Source organism: Pinus tabuliformis, chromosome 1_2 (assembly GCF_031772625.1).
Source record: "Pinus tabuliformis cultivar Carrire ecotype Pingquan chromosome 1_2, CPIR1, whole genome shotgun sequence".
NCBI lineage: Eukaryota > Viridiplantae > Streptophyta > Pinopsida > Pinales > Pinaceae > Pinus > Pinus tabuliformis.
The window spans coordinates 822603531-822623270 of NC_142298.1; the positions used below are offsets into that span (position 1 = coordinate 822603531).

The following is a 19740-nucleotide window of genomic DNA, read 5'->3' on the forward strand; positions in this document are numbered from 1 at the left end:
CTTAACTTAACTTTACCTAATCTTTACATAATAAGTAGATAATTCTACTTTACGTAACCCTGATAATAGCATCCCACTAGTAAATAGATATAACATAATTTCACATAATTACAAATAAAAAACAAATTATTTATAACTAGATTAAAATTCTGTAAACCCCCAATACAAATTAAAATAAATACACCTTAAAAGTTCATAACCTTAAAAGTTGATAACAAAGAATTCGCTAGCCTGTTGAATTGTAAGTTTATGTGTCATTTGGATATAGATATTTCTGCCTTGTAATGATAAATGTAAATACAAATTCATGGAAAGTAAATTAATTTCTTTTTTGGTAAACGACTGGTTAAACATTATATAAAATGCAAGATGAATTGCCTTTCCTTTTCCTTTTGAGAGTGAAAATAATGAAAGGAGTAGCGAGCAATGATTGTTCATCTCTCTCGTCGAAGTGGCTTCAGATTGTGTCAAGATTTGAAACCAGTATTATTAGTAATTTAAAAGAAAGTTAATTGTACTTTCTAATTATAAACAAGGGAAGCTGCGAGGCAGCGAGTCCCTGCATGAAGTTAATATTTAAGGTCTAAGCCAGTTCGAATACCAGTCGCAGCAGTTTAGCTTGTTTACTCCGAAGGATTCTAGTTAGCATTCAAGCAAGCAGCACTAGGAACAGAGGCCATAGAGACAAAAGCAGGGGCATCATCAACACCAATTGCATAGAAATAAAGGGCATCAGAAGTAGAGCCAATTTCAGATTCTCCGGTTACAGGGCATCAGGAGCAGCATTCAAGTAAGCATATCAGCCATCAGATCCAAATCCCATGCCCGTGGGGGCAATTTTTGGTTATTAAGGTAAAGGCAGTTCGAATACCAGTCGCAGCAGTTTAGCTTGTTTACTCCGAAGGATTCTAGTTAGCATTCAAGCAAGCAGCACTAGGAACAGAGGCCATAGAGACAGAAGCAGGGGCATCATCAACACCAATTGCATAGAAATAAAGGGCATCAGAGGTAGAGCCAATTTCAGATTCTCCGGTTACAGGGCATCAGGAGCAGCATTCAAGTAAGCATACCAGCCATCATGAAATGCATGTCATGCATCCAATATTACATAATAGAGCTGAATTTTAAGAAGCCTGAGAGAAGTCAAATTACTCCAGCTTCTGGATCTGTGGGATGATTGGCTGCCTCTATAATAAATTTGGCCTTTACTTCACTAGCATTCTCCCTGTGACCAGTACGCAGTAGCAATCAAATTACTAAATTAGCATCTCCAACTTTGCAATAACAGTGATTATGGAATATATGTATCAAAACTAAATCTCAACAAAGTAGCCTATGCAATGCAGTGTTTTGTCAATTGAATTAAAAAGTACTTTCAAATCCCTGTCAACTTCCAAATGCCAGATGGTCTTTGTGTGCTTCATTAAAGCTGGAATGTCAAGGCCATTGCTGTTCTTTATAGCTCCTGAAATGTCACTAACTGCTACAATCTTTGCACCCTTTTCATGGATAAGTTCAGCTGCCCAGGAACCGACATTTCCAAAACCCTGAAAAGGTCAGAGAGGTTTTGGTTCAAGAATGTATTTCAGTCTGTAATGGTTCCAATCCCCTCGAATTGATGTTATTGCCATATTTATGCAGCCAATTTCATTTCATTTAGTGTCCATAGATATCCTTTGAGTAAAGCAAAAGCATGGTAATGAGTTTCTTTGATGCAATTAGTGCAACTAGTAAATTCAAAGAAAGGCAAGCAAGATGGTGTTTTTTTTATGCGGCTAGACTTACATTCACAGTAAAGGCTGAAGAGAAAAACAATCTACCTGGATTACAAAACGTTGACCTGAGATGCTTTTACCATACTCAGCTAATAAAGCTTCTGTTGCAAACATAACACCTCTACCAGTTGCAGCATCCCTGCCAAGGGATCCACCTAGATCCTATCCATCACAAAAGAATCTTTCTAACATCAAAAAGCTATGTAAATTATACACTCAAGAGGTTGGTGAGGTCTTTTGGAATAAAGATTTATATACTTACAACAGGTTTTCCAGTAACAATTGCAGGTGAGTATTCGTGGAATTTTGAATACTCGTCTAATATCCAGGCCATTGTCTGTTCACATCAACCATGTAAGCATAGTGGATATTGAAGAAATATGTATTAAATCTCGGAGCTAATAACATCTATGTGGACTCCAATCAAATCATGGATCTTCTGAGTAAAGACACGAGTAAGCCTTTCTAACTCACTGAAACTTAAACTCCGTGGGTCGCAACCAATACCACCCTTTGCTCCCCCATATGGTATGTTAGCTACAACAGTCTTCCATGTCATTAGTTCTGCTAAGGCATTTACCTCATCTGGGTCAACCTGCATACCCCAGCGATAAATAGATTATTTATAGCATTCTCTGAAATGATTGTTGCAGGGTACACACCTGGTATAATTCATCTGAAATAAGTCCCTTTCCATGTGCAAAAGGCACCTGTGTGCTGTCAAATGCTTCATCTGTAATTCCATTTCCAACCAGATAACCCTGAAAAACTAGCCATGCAAGAAGCCAGACAATGAGAAAACGTAACGTAGTTTCTAGTCATCAACATATTTTGGAGAGGCCTGAATGAAGGCTATGAATTTCAATTAGATTAGCAAAGAGTTTTGACCTTAAGGTTCAAGGTTGGCTACTTAATACCAACTGCATTTTCTGTCATAGACAATATACAACACATATGAAGGAAACCCTCCTATGAAAATTTCAACACCTTCAAAAAGCTGTAAAACTTCAAAGCAAAATTGAGCAGACAATGACGTTCTGCTAGTGAAAAATATCTCGAGTGGAGAAGGCAGGGCCACACTCACAAATTTATAGATATGTACGTAGCCAGATCTTTTGAAATAGCATAAATCTGACCAGTGGCATGTCTGAAGTATCTATTACCCTCTTCACCAAACTTCCAATATTCTGGCTCATGATACTTGACACCTCTGAAAGAACACAAATTATTCTTATTAGCACATTTTCCTAAATGTAAGACAGTAAATATTAGAAAACTGCGAGAACCAAGGTTTTGTATTGCAGCAAGCACACGAAAATCCTCAACAGGCAGCCTTAAAAGAACACCTCAGTTTAAACTTCAAACTCCACAGCACTCTACACATGATTTACTGCCATTCAAGTATTATAATACCATGGCTTTTGATTCAAACAAAGAACCTCAATTCCGTGGAAGACATCTATGTCCCCTCTAAATATAAAACGACTTCGGAAACTGTTTACAAGCCACTAATTTGAATTTTGTACAGAGTGACAGAACACAGCACAAGGATATGATTTGCTTCTGAAATCCAAAAGACTATAATCATTTAGCTCTATACATCTTCAATCACAATTTTCACAAAATTATAAACTGCTTTATGCTATTTGGTCATAGCTACTTACTTCTGTGCAAGAACAGGTCCAGACTTCATGCAACCAAGGTAAATTCTTAACCTGGATAAGAACTTTCTCTCCATAATTTTGTTTCACTGCACACATGAACTCATGAAGGAAGTCATAATATTCCTACAAAGCATAAAAACATATCATCAGCCACAAGATATTTTGTCCCTGAGAACTGAAGAAAATAAAGGAAGCATTTACTAGTTCATTCAAATAGAAGGAAACCTGGCCAGTAGTGCGCTTTTGTCGGAGACCAATATAAAATTCATCATTTAAGAGATTTTCATTGTTGGTCCCAACATCAATTGTTATTGGAAGACGCTGTCCACATACCAGTAGAGTAGTTAAGAGAATAAAAATACAAAATAATTGACTGACTACAAGGCGAGACATGCAATAGTGGGTTAAAAATCCTTTTCTGTCAGTTACATGCATTCATCATGGAATAGAAATGAAGGGGCTCTAAAATGTACTATGTACAAGGTGCTTAGCAGACTAAGCTATACAACAGAAAGAATCAATTTACCAGTTTTGCCGTAACTTTGCTGAAATTAGCATATGTTTAAACAATAAACTATAGGTTATTGTGCTGCATACCGATGAAGGACGAACTCCACCAAGTGCAGTGTATAGAGATAATTTCCCTACAGGTATGCCCATACCCTGTCAGTAGTGAAAACAAGTGTCAAATGGATAATACAAACAAGGGGCAAAGATACAAGGAAATGTGAACACCCTAGTTAAAATAACAGGCATTTATTGAGTAAAGATGAGTTATAATAGAAACATCAGACAGGCAGAAAATGTGGAAAGATACAAACTAAGAATACACCCTAAGTTAAAATGACATGAACTAAATGCACACAGGTTCCAGTTTCTGGTTATTAAGTTTCCTTTTACCTGTATCCCTTCATAGATATGCAGATAAAAAGAACAAAAGCTCACAGTAAAAAACAAACTAAGACAAACATGGAAGGAGTACTCTGGTAACAAGGATTCAATGCACACCAGCATAATAGCATTTACTTTGTAACATCCACCAAGAGTTTATAAAACAACCTTTCATTCCGCTCCTGCCAAGAGAAATTGTGTAACCCAGTAAACTATACTGTCAAACATATTTTATGCAATTTCCTTCCAGTAGTATCAACCACTTGCTTTCTCAGTAACAACATTGACCTCAAAAATACAACATGCTAAAAGTAGCACCCTTATAAGAAGTTAAAAGCAGGCCTAAACAAACCAGAAACCACATGAAAACAAATACAGCCAAAAAGCAACACATTCTTCATGCTCACATTATCCACTGAGGAAACACTCTGACTCCGATTGTCTACAGATTCCTTTGGTGCTGAACCATCCTCTAATGGTTGTCGTTCAGGAGAAGTGGTCTGGACTGGAGATACATACACCACCCTCAATTTGTGTTCCTCATATACCTTGTCAGATTCCTTGTTGAACTGGATGACACAAAAAATTGTTTCAACTGAGAGAATCCCTTGCAATGAGCACTAAGCTTCAGGGAAAATAGTTTTTAGTGTGAACTCACCATATCTGGAGTAATATCTTTAGCAGTCGTCCCAGCAGGGACCATAACACTCTGCACAAGAAATTTGTCCTTACATTGCATATCAGGCGGTATCTCTTTTTGCGCTTGCATGGTGACTACAAATAAAACAAAACCAATGAGAGGACAATCAAGCTCACATTAAACAAGCTCTTTAATTTATCATATTCAAGCAAGAAATATTAATCGATTAACCTTTAAAATAAGAAGCTTCAAACCTGTCACATCACATGTAGACTGAGGTGGGATGACGCCTGTATTGGGTCGTACACAGTACTTCTTTGGAGATGTAGTTTTCACCTGTCATAATAGAATGCAGCAATAACCTCTGGTCATCTTGTTAAAACAAGTCTCTGAAAAGTGGTCCCACCCATCAGGCAGAAAATCTAGAGTTGTATCACAAGGCATAGAATAAATAGAAAATACGGCAATCTCAAGTGACTTCACCCTAGACATCGATGCCTTTCATGTGTGCAGAACTGTAATACCTCCATGGAAATTGAAATTAGAGAAATGAGCAGAATATTTACAAAAGAAAAACAAAAGGAAATATGGCTACCTTAAATGCAACATCGAAGTCCATGTTGTTGACTAGCTGAAGAGAGCATGAACTTTGCTTCTTCAATTCAACTGATTACCATTGATACAAAATCAGATATCCATTAGACTACCAAAATGTTGGCAATAAAACATAACTATCAAATGCTGAATATAATTTTGTTTAATATCCTTCCTTGTACAATAAGGCAAACATTTTTGTTTAATACCCTTCCTTGTACAATAAGGCAAACATAAAAATCATACATAAGATGCTCATACAATGGTGCACTATAAATAGTATATACTATTGTCAAACGAAAATCACTTTGTATTTATGCATTCTACAGTTCTATCAAAACCAAATTATGAAAATGAAACACAAAAAAAAAAGAGTGTTATATATTAACTACAAAGGACACCAATTAAAAAGTTTCAAAACCTTCTTGCGTCCGCAAATTGACTAACTTTGTGGTGAGCAAAGTCCCCAAGATTTTTTGGGCATTTGTCACTACCCTGGACAGCAGATGAAAAAACACAAAATGCAAAACATGCATAGACTGACATTCGAACTAAAAATTGCAACAGCTTCCCATGCCAAACGCATTTGTTGTAGATCATATTTCCTGTGCTTTTTATGATGTCTATGATATTATTTAATTCAATAACTCCGTTCTCAAAGATCATCTTTTTTCTTGGAATGGACAAGAAAATCTATGTACACAACACAATTATAGTTAATTTCAGACAAATAGGCAAAGAAAATTGAAGCCTATATCATAATATTATGACAAATGAACCAAAGCACATTAGAAGGAATTAGTATTATGAAGCTATTCACTTACAGAGAAACGTAAGTTCTCCCGGCTGAATTGTGACAATTTCGTTAGTCATGACTAGTTTTATGCCAGGTAACCTGTATCCTTGAAGTTGGCCACTGACAATATAAATAATATCGAGTTCACAGAATGATCAATTCACACACCTACAATCCAAGCCACAAGAAACAATCAGTTATAAACAAAAATAATCTAGCTCACAAAAGCCTGAGTTTGCACAGAATTCATTGTGTGCTATTAAGAGACAGATCAATGATCTCATGTGCTAAAAGTGAATTCCTCCCCGGTGATCCGACAATATTTGGACAATCCATCCAAACACGGTAATTGCATGCATTCAAAAGAAAGATTTTACCCTTGACCAAGGAGGAGGGAGATTCTGCCAATAACCAAAGTTTAATCAACGATCCAAATAAAGCCTGGAAGCAAAATCAAGAACTGACCGACAGTATACTCCTTCGCCTGCCCAAAGAAGAAAATAAAAGATTCACATCAATGCCAAAAATTTCAACACAGAAATCGAAAATACATAAATTCATCTGCAAAAACCCTGCTAATTTCAGAGGGCGAGGCAATAAACTATGTGAATTTGCAGTTCTATTATCTTCAAACAAATTTAGCGGGGACTTGAAGCAAAAATCTAAATCTATGATCGGAGACTCGCAAAGTTCTGCATAAAGTGTAAACTCCGAGTTATCGCAAATTACGAAACAATCTAACGAAAAGACCAGGCAAAAACCTAACTCTATACGGAAAAAACGGCATTTGTTTCCTGTGTGGAACTACGAATACTTTAAATGTAAAGTTCGCGTAATTGCCGAAGAATTTAGCAGCAGAAAACTCCCTCTTGAAAAGGGATACAACATTAGAAATTCCTCAGTAAGGGAAGTAAACATTGTAAGTTCAATACCTCTCTCGGGTAAAGAAAAGGCAAATTATGCACCCGGGAAAAGGTAGAATCCGGTGTCGGGAACGAGAGTCAAGAATTATCACCAGCAACTTCAAGCGAGTACCCAGTAAGCTGAGCTAGGGCGTTACAGGCACCTGTGTGCTGTCAAATGCTTCATCTGTAATTCCATTTCCAACCAGATAACCCTGAAAAACTAGCCATGCAAGAAGTCAGTAGGCCTGAATGAAGCCTATGAATTTCAATTAGATTAGCAAAGAGACTGGAAGTAGTAATAAACAGGCTAGTAATAAAAAGAAAAAACGAATAATTAAAAGTTATATAAAAAATTATTAAATAAAATAATATGACAATTAGAATATATAAATATATAAAAGTCGCCACAGCTGGACCGTTGGTCTTCATGCTACCGCATGGATACCAAGTGTCGCGTTAAGTCCTGACGGAAAATCCCAATGGCGCAATTCATGCAGTGAATGAATGGCTTCTGTGCGCAGCGGGTGAACCACTTTCTGTGTGCAGTGGGTGAACCACTTGAGTTAATGGCTTATTTGAATGGCTTAGTGCAGTTAATGATTTGGGAGAGAGACAGGGGCAAACCGACAAGAAAACGGGCTTAGGCTTAGGCTTAGGCTCGTTGGCAGGGGAAAGTTTGGAGTGGCCTTCTGAAGAAAATGAAAAAAAAAATGCGGGGCAGATCTTCCGGGGGTTCGTTTTCCCCCAAATTGATTGTGCTCCTCTGCGTTCCTCAATGGGTCACCTGTTCTTGAGAAGCCTGATGGACAAGGCCCTGAGGTACGCCAGAAGGCATTTATGCTGTCTGTAGCATTTCTAGATATCCGTTGATTTTGATAATTGGACCTTTTGTTCCTCACAGGATCCAAACTGAAGCAGTTGGAGGAGAAGAAAGGCATTGTTATTAGATTCGTTATTGGACACAGTGTTACAGCTGGTGGTATTTTGGATCGTGCCATTGATTCAGAAGATGCACAGCATCATGATTTCCTTAGATTGGAACATGTTGAAGGCTACCACGAGCTCTCAGCAAAGACCAAGACCTACTTTTCTACAGCAGGGATTTCTTAACTACATGAAGATCTTGCCGTCAAAGAGGAGGGATTTCTTAACTACATGAAGATCTTGCAATCCTAACAATCCTCCATGATATCAGTGTCGTCATCAAGCCTTCTAGGTAAGTTTTTCATATGCCCTTTATTCCTAGCAAGATCTATTTCAAAAGCAGCAAGCAGCTCCACTAATATGAAATCCTGTCTGAAAGAAGGTGAAGATACCTCGTTCTGGGGCAAGTTTTGATTTACCGCCTTGTTCGGTAAGATTACTCCCTAGGGTTAGGATTTCGAAGATTGAGAGGCTCGACCAAACACCACGGTAGAATAACACGACCACGCCTTCATGTTCCACGTATTATAATGGCGGGTATACGGCCAGGCCTATTGAAATTCAGACCTCTATTGTGATCCAGCAAAACAAGCTGCACAATGGAGGAGAGACCGTGGCAGACCCGGCTATAACAAAAAAAAACGAAGACCTCACCTGCAATTTCAGTGAATTGGAGGATCAGTCGCCAAGTTGCAGAGCTTTTTTTCAAGCAGAGGCCTCGCTGCAAATGATCGAGCCGGAGATCAAGGGTAAGGGGAAAAAAAAAAACGTAACTGAGGTAAGGGAAGTAAACATTGTAAGTTCAATACCTCTCTCGGGTAAAGAAAAGGCAAATTATGCACCCGGGAAAAGGTAGAATCCGGTGTCGGGAACGAGAGTCAAGAATTATCACCAGCAACTTCAAGCGAGTACCCAGTAAGCTGAGCTAGGGCGTTACTGTGCAAACCCTCTGCATGCAAAAGATATTAGATGGGTTACATAACACGCAACATTATGGAACAAAAGCCTTAACAGAAATTAAACCTGGAACAAACCCTAGACCTCTCAGTAAGTACCTGAAGGTGCTTCCCCGCCATATCAAGTCTGCGACGCCGCAGGAAACCGGGGATGGTGTGTTAGCTAAATCCTCTCTTGAAGATTATCGAGAGGCAGAGTAAAATGTTGAAAAGCAACTTGTTTCCGCTGAAGAGCATCAGAAGGAACCCTCACCTTAAATGTAAAACAACAAATCAAAGAATGTGTGAAATTCTGGAGGAAACAGAAGTTACTAAAGGCACTGCGCAGAAATGTCTGAGAAGGTCGAGCGACAGAGATCCCCAGCAGGCTCACCATGCAAATGACTCGCAAACCCCACGGAAAAACCAGGTACAACTGAACCATAGGATCAGAACCTTATCTAACCGACGGTGATGCCGCTCCACATGTTAAACCAAAGTACATCGAGAAGGATCCAACAGCTGTTGAACCACCGCATGCACCAGCTGCCAATGCACAACCTTGTTATAACCTTACGAAACCCTGCAACCTTAGCATATACATATACCTGTTTACGAAATAAGGAATTAATGCTAGCATTAACACTAGACCGTTGACGGTCAGGCATAATGAAACTGGGCGTAATTTTCAACTTAACCTATGTTCGGGCCTCTTCCGCCTCGGGAAGAGGCCAAATAAGATGGGAAAGCTTCAGCGGGGAAGCAGACATAGGTTATCTAGGCAGAACACCGCACAGACCTTATTCTAACCGCCGTATAACAGACAAGGAAAACGGTAAACTAATGCTAAGTCGGGTCATAACGATTACTATAGTCCCTGCCATATGCCAGATGGCAGGGACTAATAAATAACGGTGGACCAACACAATAACGACCTAATCTTAGCTATGCTTCTCTTCACCATAAATTATTGAGGAAGACTAATAGGCCTATGAGGAAGATGTTTGTGAGGATACTCTCATCCTTCTGTGTCTATTTATTTTACTTTATATACCGAGGGTACTGTCATCCTTTTGTGAGTGGTTCCCTAGGGTGTGCATATATGCGGTGTTAACATTGGAAGTCTACTGCGGGCTTGGGTGCTGGGTCTTCATGGTAGGTTGTTTCCACCACCTGTGACTTTCCATATTCTTTTATTGTTGATTTGTGCAGTATATATCTTGTTCTTTATCTATCAGTTACATTTCAAACACTCCTTGAGGGTTCCAAATGCGAGGTTGGCGGACCATTCTCATTAAACACTCTCTGGAGGGGGGTGTGGAGGCTGGTAAAAATACGGAACACACTAATTCGATTACACTTTGGCACAAATGGATTGATTCTCTTATCATTTATCGCCCATGCAAAAACATTAGCATCCACATCTGTCGTAAGTGGTGTGATATCTTGGGGTGTTAGTGTTGTTGTTGTTGCCAATCACCGTGTTCTCTTTATTGTTATTATCTGCTGTGCTCCTTTGTGCCCTGGATTTCAACTTTCATTCTGTAATCTGGGGTTGCTCGCCTTCTGTGTGGTGGACATTCTCACGATTGCAGCGGCGTCGTTGTGCGTATTGGGGATTTTTCTAGCATTGTCTCTGGATCGGATGCGATACAATTTGAATTTTCCGGCTGTGTCATTCCGGTGCTGGTGTATTATATTAGATGGCGAGTTGATGAGAGTATCCCACCTCTAGATCTCTCGATGCACGATACTTTCATTCAGCGGACATCTGTTTTCATGTTTCGGTCTACATAATATATTCTTTATGCTATATTTTTACTGTGTCCCACCCTCGGTACTTCTCCGGGCTTTATTGTGACCGTCCCTTGTTCTATATTCTTTGGCCGTGGAGTTGGGATTCACACCATGCCGGTGGTCGTTGGTGCTCTATTTTCTTTGCTCATCATTTATGATCATTGAGGTGGCATGCTCACTATCACTAGCATACATTTAATTTTAATATATCGGTGGCATCCTTCTCCGTATATCTCGAGGTCTATTTACTGCAGGGCCGACCTATTTTGGTGGGATTTGACGTCCGTTTTCGAAAGGTGGTCTTCCCTATCAGGCCTGGAATTTCAAATATCTTTTTGCCTGTCAAATGAAAATCTGAAGACGAGTGCTTGTTTTCCGTGCCCGTCAATTTAGGTTTCCCGTAAATTTGTGTCATTTTTTTGGGTTACATATTAAAAAAATCACATTTATGACTGTCATTTTTTTTTGGTGTTGCATATTAAAAAAATCACATTTCTAACCGGTTTACTTAATAATAATTTCTACAATGGAGTATGGAGTCGGCCAAAAACGCATTCCATTCAAATTCAATCGGACATGGCTACAAGATTCATCTTTCAACAACTTGGTCTCAATTTTTTGGCACTCGGTTGATTAACCAAGTTCTGGGTCTGCCATGGGAAACTTCTCTCAGGAACTATCCTTTCTAAAAGGTCGGGTTAGGGTGTGGGAGAGGGAAAAAAGGCATCTTCACTGATGGAGCTCCGAGATATCCATGCTGATATTCATTTTCTTGGGGAACAACTTTCCACTAGGTCACCACCATTTCACATGATGGACCAGCTAAAACATTTGGAGGCTCAAAAAAAAATTGTATATACAAGAATCCACGTGGTGACTTAAGAGTTGGGCGACTTAAATCCAGGAGGGGGATAGCAACACAAAAAAATTTCACAATTTCGCTAACAAGCGGCGAAACCAAAATGCCATATGGAACATTAAGGGATCTGATGGCTCAATTGTATTCAAGGACGAGGATATTGTCTGGAGGTTGTGCTTTATTTCTAGGATATTTTCAAAGCCAGTGAGGAGACTCAGATGGAAGACCTCTTATGGGGTGTGGAGAATTACCCCACAATGTTCGAAACAGAGCAAACGAGTTGATATACCGCCCCGTCACTCTATAAGAAATACATGTTATGTTAATTTCCTTCTGCAAGGATATATTCCCGGGACCGAACGACTGGATGGTTGACCTCTTCACACATTTCTTTGATCTTATGAAAATTAAGCTAGTGGCGATGGTGGAGAAATATCGCACTCGGTGACACACACTGGGCTCTATCAAATGCACGTTTATTGCACTTATCCCAATGGTAACTTATCCATCCACATTTTCTGAATTTCTGTCGATATTCCTTTGCAACATGACTTACAAAATTATCTATAAAGTGATAGCATAGCGGATCAAGGTATATTTATCTTGTCATAATTATCTATAAAGTTATAGCAGAGCGGATCAAGGTATATTTATCTTGTCATATCTTGTTAGTTTGACAACGAACTTGGTTAAACAAACGTAGTTAAACAGTTTTTGTAACCAATTTAGATTTTAGTTATGTAACGGTAATGACATGAATATATCGAAAGTTCATGTAGATGAAAAGTCATTCTTGAATAAAACACATACACATTCAGTTTCTATTTCTTGGTCTTCTCTCATTTTGTTCTTGCTATTCTTTCTTTCTCTGCTATTATTTCAATAAGTGGTATCAGAGCCTGGACAAAACCCCTGCAGTGCGAACCTGTGATCAACCTGTGGACGGACGGCGTGTTTTGGCTGTAATTCTCCTGTGGACGGTAGCAGAATCGTGGACGGCGTGACGGCGTTGCTAACGTTGAAGATGTGGTGAACCCTGAGGACGGCGTTGCCCAAACGTTGAGGCTTGAAGAATCCGAATCGTTGGATCCGCGTTGAGGCTTGAAGAATCCCTGGCGTTGAGGCTTGAAGAATCCCTGTGGAGCTGGATCCCTGAGGACGGCGATTGCCCAAACGCTGAAGATAGAATCCCTGAGGACGGCCCTGTGGACGGCGTTGCAATCCGGGTATTGTTTTTTTTTAGCAGAATTTAAAAAAAAAAAGAAGGGTTTGCAGAAATTTTTAAAGATAGCAGCAAAGGTTGTTCAGATTTTAAAGATAGCAGCAAAGGTTGTTGTTGTGGTTTTTATAAAATTATTGAAAAAAGGGAAGGGTTTGCAGAAATTTTTTTAAAGATAGCAGCAAAGGTTGTTCAGATTTTAAAGATAGCAGCAGAGATTGAAAAGGGTGTTGTTGTTTTTTTTTAAATATTGTAGAAGAACAAGTTTGCAAGGGATTTGCACGAATGTTGTGAAACTAGAAAAACAAAAGGGTTTGCAAGAAATCAAAGGATTTGAAACTTGTCTTTCTGTTTGAATTGGGGAAGTTATTTTTTTTGAAAGCCTGAAATCCTAGGAAGGAGGGAAAATGGCCAAGATGTCGAATGCAAGATTCGAGGTGGAGAAATTCACCAGAAAGAGCAATTTTGCTCTTTGGAAACTGAAGGTTAAGGATCTGCTTGTGCAACAAGGGTTGCACAAGGCATTGGATGGGGTTACTAAGAAATCTACAACCATGACTACTTCAGACTGGGAGGACTTGGATGCCCGAGCTCTCAGTACCATCCGGTTATGTCTAGCGGATGAAGTTCTTTTCAACATCGTTGAAGAGACCACGACGTCAGGTTTGTGGGAAAAACTTGAAAACCTTTATATGACAAAATCATTAACCAACCGAATATATCTGAAACGACAATTATACAGTCTTCGAATGAAAGAAGGTTCAAGCGTTGCAGAACATTTGAATGTTTTTAATACACTAATTTGTCAATTAACAGATATGGAAGTCAAAATACAGGAAGAAGATAAAGCCATAACCTTGCTGTGTTCTCTGCCTGAATCATGGGATCACTTCGTAACCTCAATCAGCTTCAGCTCTGCTGATTCTTTGAAGTTTGAATCAGTCGTGGGAGCTCTTCTGTCTGAAGAAGTACGAAGGAAATCCAGCACCGATACAACTACATCAGAAGCCATGGTCGCTAGAGGACGCTCAAAGGAAAGAGGAGACAAACCAAGGGGGTCTTCCAGGTCGAAATCGAAGGGCAAAAAGTGTAAGGCAAAATGTTGGAACTGCGGTAAAGTTGGACACTTGAAGAAGGACTGTTGGAAACGGAAGGAATCTGAAAACCTGAAGAACGAAGCGAATCAGGCTGATTCAGGTATTGTAGACGAAGTTTTATCTGCTGAAGAATTGTGTATGATAGATGAAACTTCACCTGAATGTAATGTCTCTCAGAGTTTTGATAGCTGGCTGTTAGACTCTGGTGCTTCGCATCATATGTGCCCACATAGAAATTGGTTTACTTCGTATGAAAATGTAAACGGTAGTTCTGTGTTTATGGGTAACAATATGTCATGTCAGACTGTTGGGATGGGAGATATCAGGATTAAGATGTATGATAACACAGTTAGAACATTAACTAGTGTTAGACATGTACCTGATTTGAAGAAAAAGTTAATCTCTTTGGGAGTGTTGGATTCAGATGGTTATAAGTTTACAGGTCAGGATGGCGTCTTGAAAGTCTTCAAAGGTGCTCTTGTGGTTATGAAGGCAGAAAAGGTCGGGAATCTTTACAGGTTAAAAGGAAGTACTCAGGTCGGTGAAGCAGCGGTTGCGTCAGAAAAGGAAGAAGCAGGTACTCATCTGTGGCATCAGCGTTTGGGTCATATGAGCGAGAAAGGTCTTCACATACTGATGAAACATAAATCTCTTCCTGGTCTGAAATCCTTGAATTTAGATTTCTGTAAACATTGTGTGTACGGAAAACAGTGTAAACAGAGATTTAAAGTTGGTAATCATAATAGTAAAGATGTTTTAGACTACATTCATTCTGATCTGTGGGGGCCTTCCCCTGTTATGTCATATGGAGGTGCTTTGTATTTTGTAACGTTCATTGATGATTACTCTCGTAAAGTTTGGGTCTATCTGCTAAAAAGGAAAGCTGATGTATTCAATGTCTTTAAACAATTTAAAGTAATGGTAGAGAAAAGAACAGGCAAATCTATTAAATGTCTAAAAACTGACAATGGTGGTGAGTTCACTTCTGTTGAATTTGAACAATACTGTAAGGATGAGGGCATTGTTAGACACAAAACTGCTGTTTATACTCCTCAGCAAAATGGTGTTGCTGAGCGTATGAATCGGACTCTTATGGAAAGAGCCAGAAGCATGATCAGCAATGCTAACTTGCAAAAGGAGTTGTGGGCAGAAGCAGTATCTACTGCTTGTTATTTAGTTAACAGATCACCTTCAGTAGCAATTGATTGTAAAATTCCTGAAGAAGTTTGGACAGGTCAGTCTTGTGACTATTCTCATTTGAGGATATTTGGCTGTGATGCTTATTCTCTTATTCCGAAAAATCAGCGTTCAAAATTAGATCCAAAGTCAAAATGTTATGTCTTTGTTGGGTATGACTATGCAGTGAAAGGATATAGGTTGTGGGATCCTACATTGCGGAAGATAGTCATTAGTAGAGATGTAACATTTGATGAATCCTCTTTGTTAAAATCAAATGTTGAAAGAATTGAATAGGAACAGGTATCGCCGAGTCAATGAGTTCAGTTGGAGGCTAGATCTTTCGGTGACAGTCAAAAGGAAGGAGAGACTTCTGGAGACAAAGGTGTTGAAGACACAAAGGAAGCCATTGAAGCTTCTGAACCAGTGCAAGTTTCTGAACCAGTTCAGCAACCAGTCGCTCTGAGAAGGTCTACAAGGGCGAGGAAAACTCCCAAAAGGTATGAAGATTCTGCTTCATCTTTTGCTTTGGTTACTGAAGATGGGGAACCGTCTTGTTATCAGGAAGCGATAGATGATACAGATAGCGAGAAATGGAAAAAGGCTATGGAAGAAGAAATGGACTCCTTAGCCAAGAACAATACCTGGGATCTTGTAGAGCTTCCTGAAGGGAGAAGTGTTGTTGGATGTAAATGGGTCTTCAAGCTGAAACGGAAAGTTGATGGTAGTATTGAGAGATATAAGGCGAGACTGGTAGCAAAAGGGTATTCTCAGGTTGAAGATATAGACTTTCATGAGATTTTTTCTCCAGTTGTAAAACTTGTTTCTATACGTACTGTGTTGGCACTAACTGCGTTGCTTAATCTTGAGTTAGAACAGTTAGATGTTAAAACAACTTTTCTACATGGTGATTTGAACGAAGAGATATATATGGAACAACCAGAAGGTTTTGTACGAGGTCGCAGCAGAAGATTAGTTTGCAAGCTCAGGAAATCATTGTATGGTCTGAGGCAGTCTCCCAGACAATGGTACAAGAAGTTTGATTCCTTCATGGTGAGCCAAAACTTTATAAGAAGTGAGTATGATCATTGTGTGTACTTCAAAAGTTTCAATGGCATATTCATTATCTTAGCTTTGTATGTTGACGATATGCTTATTGCAAGCAAAAGCATGGAAGAGATCAACAGGTTAAAGGCTCAACTCTCTAGGGCGTTTGATATGAAGGATCTTGGAGCAGCAAAACATATCTTGGGCATGGAGATACACAGAGACAGGAAAAATGGTAAGCTTTGGTTATCACAGCAGAAGTATGTGGAGAAGGTACTTGAAAAGTTCTCTATGAATAATGTGAAACCTGTTAATGTTCCTTTAGCTTCCCATTTTAAGCTTTCTTCGGTTTTGAGTCCTAGCGCTGATGAAGAAAAGCAGTATATGTCTCACGTACCATATGCAAACACTGTAGGCACCTTAATGTATGCGATGGTATCTACAAGACCTGACATTTCACATGCAGTTGGAGTTGTCAGCAGGTTCATGGCAAATCCAGGTAAAGAACATTGGCAAGCGGTGAAATGGGTGCTTCGATATCTAAGAGGCACAAGTGATCATTGCATCGTCTTTAATGGTAGTGAAGGATCAGTCTGCGGATATGTAGATGCTGACTATGCAGGTGATTTGGACAAAAGAAGATCTACTACAGGTTACGTCTTTACTCTTGCAGGTGGAGCAATTAGTTGGATGTCAAAGCTTCAAGACACGGTTGCATTGTCCACTACCGAAGCTGAATATATAGCTGCTTCAGATGCCAGTAAAGAAGCAATCTGGTTAAAGGGTTTGCTCGATGAAATCGGAAGAACGCAGGAGAAAGTGAGTGTACTTTGTGACAGTCAAAGTGATATTCACTTGGCCACAAACCCTGCCTATCACAGCAAAACCAAGCACATTGATGTGAGATATCATTTTCTGAGACATGTGATCGATCGTGGAAAAGTAGCTCTTAAAAAGGTCCACACACGAGAAAATTGTGCAGACACATTCACAAATCTAGTTACAGTAGAGAAGTTGCGGTGGTGTTTAGCTTCTCTTGGCTTGCAGGAAAGATGATGAATGGGAAAGTTGTTGTCAAGGTGGAGTTTGTTAGTTTGACAACGAACTTGGTTAAACAAACGTAGTTAAACAGTTTTTGTAACCAATTTAGATTTTAGTTATGTAACGGTAATGACATGAATATATCGAAAGTTCATGTAGATGAAAAGTCATTCTTGAATAAAACACATACACATTCAGTTTCTATTTCTTGTTCTTCTCTCATTTTGTTCTTGCTATTCTTTCTTTCTCTACTATTATTTCAATATATCTCTGCCAAGCAATTTGGTTTTCTACCTAACTCGTCCATCCATGTTGCGATTGCTATCGCTCAAGAATGTATCCACTCAATTCAGACAAAAAAAACTTGAAAAAACTTGCATCACCAATTGATTTACAACTGGCTTATGACTGCATGTCTTGGACATTTATTCGTCTTGGATTACAAAATATTGGGCTATCAATCCAGATTAGGATGAAAAAAACTTGAAGCTTTGGTGATGAAGATTGATTTACAACCGGCTTATGACTGCATGTCTTGGACATTTATTCGTCTTGGATTACAAAATATTGGGCTATCAATCTAGATTAGGATGATGGCGTGTGTATCAAATACTGGGTTGGCGGTGCTCATTAATGGTTTTCTTATCGAGTTCTTTAGGGAAGGTCGGGGATTACGTCAATGTTGTTCTCTATGGCCGCTATTGTTCATTCTTGTTATGGATTGGATTAGTTATTGTTCATTCTTATCATGGATTAGATTACTTAGAAGATTTAATTGGCTAAATCAGGTAGTACCTGAGGGCATTTGAATATGTCGTTACAAAGTCAAAGTTAAAACAATAGAGAAGCTTCAACTATCAACTAGATGGCTTCTTCTGACTCGAATATACTACCCATGTTAATGCCAAATGTCCAGGTGAGAAAAAGATTATTATTAGAATTAAAAATATTTTGAATAAAGACATGTTGTTAAATTCTAGCTTTGAGATTTCTTTTGGACTCCACATGATTTTCTAGCTCCAACAACCCGATTACCTCGCAGTGGGAAACTTCTCTCTTTGGCAGCTCTTCAACTGTAGAACCTTGTAGACTGTGGCTTCTGTGCCACGCAAATCTTAGTGCCCTCTGCTTTAGCGACAAACAACTAAACGACCTCTTACACGCTGGAAACGCTATCAGTAATACTTATGAACATATTTCTAAAAATGGGTTCAAATCAGGGCGAGGTAAAAAAATAAAAAATAAAAAATTCATTTTCCTACAGGTGATAACCGACGGGAAGAACAACCGGCCAAATCTGCGGATATTTCGAAAAAAAAATGTTCACCACACCATTTTTACATCAAATTGCATCGCTGGACATTTAGATCTCGAGTCGAGCTTGTTGTATGACATAGCTATGGCTCCTTTTCTACGTGAATAGAGCACTCTTTTGCTCGGCTCATCCAGTCACATCGTGCAGTCTGACCAACACCAGGTTTGACTTCACAATTCGAACACGTCGCCACAGCTCCACGTCGCTTCCCCTTAACTCTGAGCGCGTAGCACGGTGAATAGGTTGTGCAGATCCCCAATTCCAATTAACAGAAAAACACAGAAATTTTTAATTAAAGCTCTTCACCAGCGATCAGGCACACACAGCCTTCAAGGGAAAAAAAAACAGTCCTCTCACGCTGCAATCGAAGTTTTCCACGCGGCTTTCTGATACACGCAGCCCTTTAAAAGAAAACAGCCTCCCCTTCATGGGAGATAATGTTGATTACAAAGTCAAACCTTTGGCGCTCACTATGCAGTGGCCACACCACGCTTCCAATGCACCAGATCTGATGCATGTGAGCAGCAGCAGATTTTTAACAAACACTGGCGTATAATAAAAAGATTGGTTTCCCTCAACGAGATTGACCAGCAAAAAAATGGCAGATCCGACCGCCTCGTAGATCCAGCTCCCACGCACTGGTCAACGAAGCCGCGCAACTTTCTCAGCCACGCCCTGGGCTTTCGGGCTTTCACACAGGAATGATCGGTTCACCGGCTCTTTCGTTCCTTTATATCCACGCTTCTCCCTCAGGCAACAGGGAGCCACGACGCAGCCAGGAAAAAAATGCAGCGACTGTTTTCCCGCAGCTTCCAGGCAATCGTCACAGCTTTGTTTCTCTTATCCGCGACTAGTCGCAGATGTACACGGGATTACTGCGACGAAGATATCGTCGCAATTAGTCTTCAGCTTCTCGGCGACTCATCGCAATTACTCTTTAGCTTCCCAGCCAGGATGTATCATTCCTCAACTCAGCGTACAGGGCTTTTCTTCCTGTAGCTTTGATATTATGATAAAAATCGATGTTTTATTAGTTAAATGGCTCTCTATGCGAGATACTTGGAG

General features: G+C 39.5%; 2 protein-coding genes and 1 long non-coding RNA gene across 12 annotated transcripts; all 3 read right to left on the reverse strand.

Moving 5' to 3' along the window:
* Positions 1 to 550: 550 nt before the first annotated feature.
* LOC149208452 (glutamate dehydrogenase 1-like) lies at positions 551 to 2370 on the reverse strand. Of its 3 annotated transcripts, XM_089396065.1 has the most exons (5): positions 2250 to 2370; positions 2038 to 2112; positions 1821 to 1937; positions 1374 to 1547; positions 557 to 1225 (listed from the first exon to the last, which is right to left on the reverse strand). In XM_089396065.1, exons 2-5 carry the CDS (start codon positions 2107 to 2109, stop codon positions 1214 to 1216), a joined length of 375 nt encoding a protein of 124 aa, XP_089252191.1. In that variant the 5' UTR covers positions 2110 to 2112; positions 2250 to 2370; the 3' UTR covers positions 557 to 1213. The 3 variants fall into 3 exon arrangements, with proteins under 3 accessions (XP_089252190.1, XP_089252189.1, XP_089252191.1); XM_089396063.1 differs by having other exon boundaries at positions 553 to 1547; XM_089396064.1 differs by lacking the exon at positions 2250 to 2370 and having other exon boundaries at positions 551 to 1547; positions 2038 to 2173.
* Positions 2183 to 7504, reverse strand: LOC149208453 (vesicle-associated protein 1-2-like). 8 transcript variants are annotated; one of them, XR_016252764.1, is made up of 13 exons: positions 7293 to 7504; positions 6738 to 6844; positions 6389 to 6528; positions 5566 to 5636; positions 5225 to 5306; positions 4989 to 5104; positions 4738 to 4899; positions 4037 to 4102; positions 3665 to 3760; positions 3440 to 3562; positions 2860 to 2985; positions 2438 to 2536; positions 2183 to 2312 (listed from the first exon to the last, which is right to left on the reverse strand). XR_016252764.1 is itself a non-coding variant. In XM_089396062.1 (11 exons), exons 3-11 carry the CDS (start codon positions 6435 to 6437, stop codon positions 2968 to 2970), a joined length of 783 nt encoding a protein of 260 aa, XP_089252188.1. In that variant the 5' UTR covers positions 6438 to 6528; positions 6738 to 6844; positions 7293 to 7504; the 3' UTR covers positions 2183 to 2967. The 8 variants fall into 8 exon arrangements, 1 of the variants encoding a protein (XP_089252188.1); XR_016252765.1 differs by having other exon boundaries at positions 2183 to 2370; positions 2486 to 2544; XR_016252766.1 differs by having other exon boundaries at positions 2438 to 2544.
* A 557-nt stretch (positions 7505 to 8061) lies between these two features.
* On the reverse strand, positions 8062 to 9819 carry LOC149208454 (uncharacterized). The gene is made up of 3 exons (XR_016252112.1): positions 9245 to 9819; positions 8999 to 9138; positions 8062 to 8910 (listed from the first exon to the last, which is right to left on the reverse strand). It is a non-coding gene; the product is annotated as an uncharacterized LOC149208454 (long non-coding RNA).
* Between the last annotated feature and the right edge of the window lie 9921 nt (positions 9820 to 19740).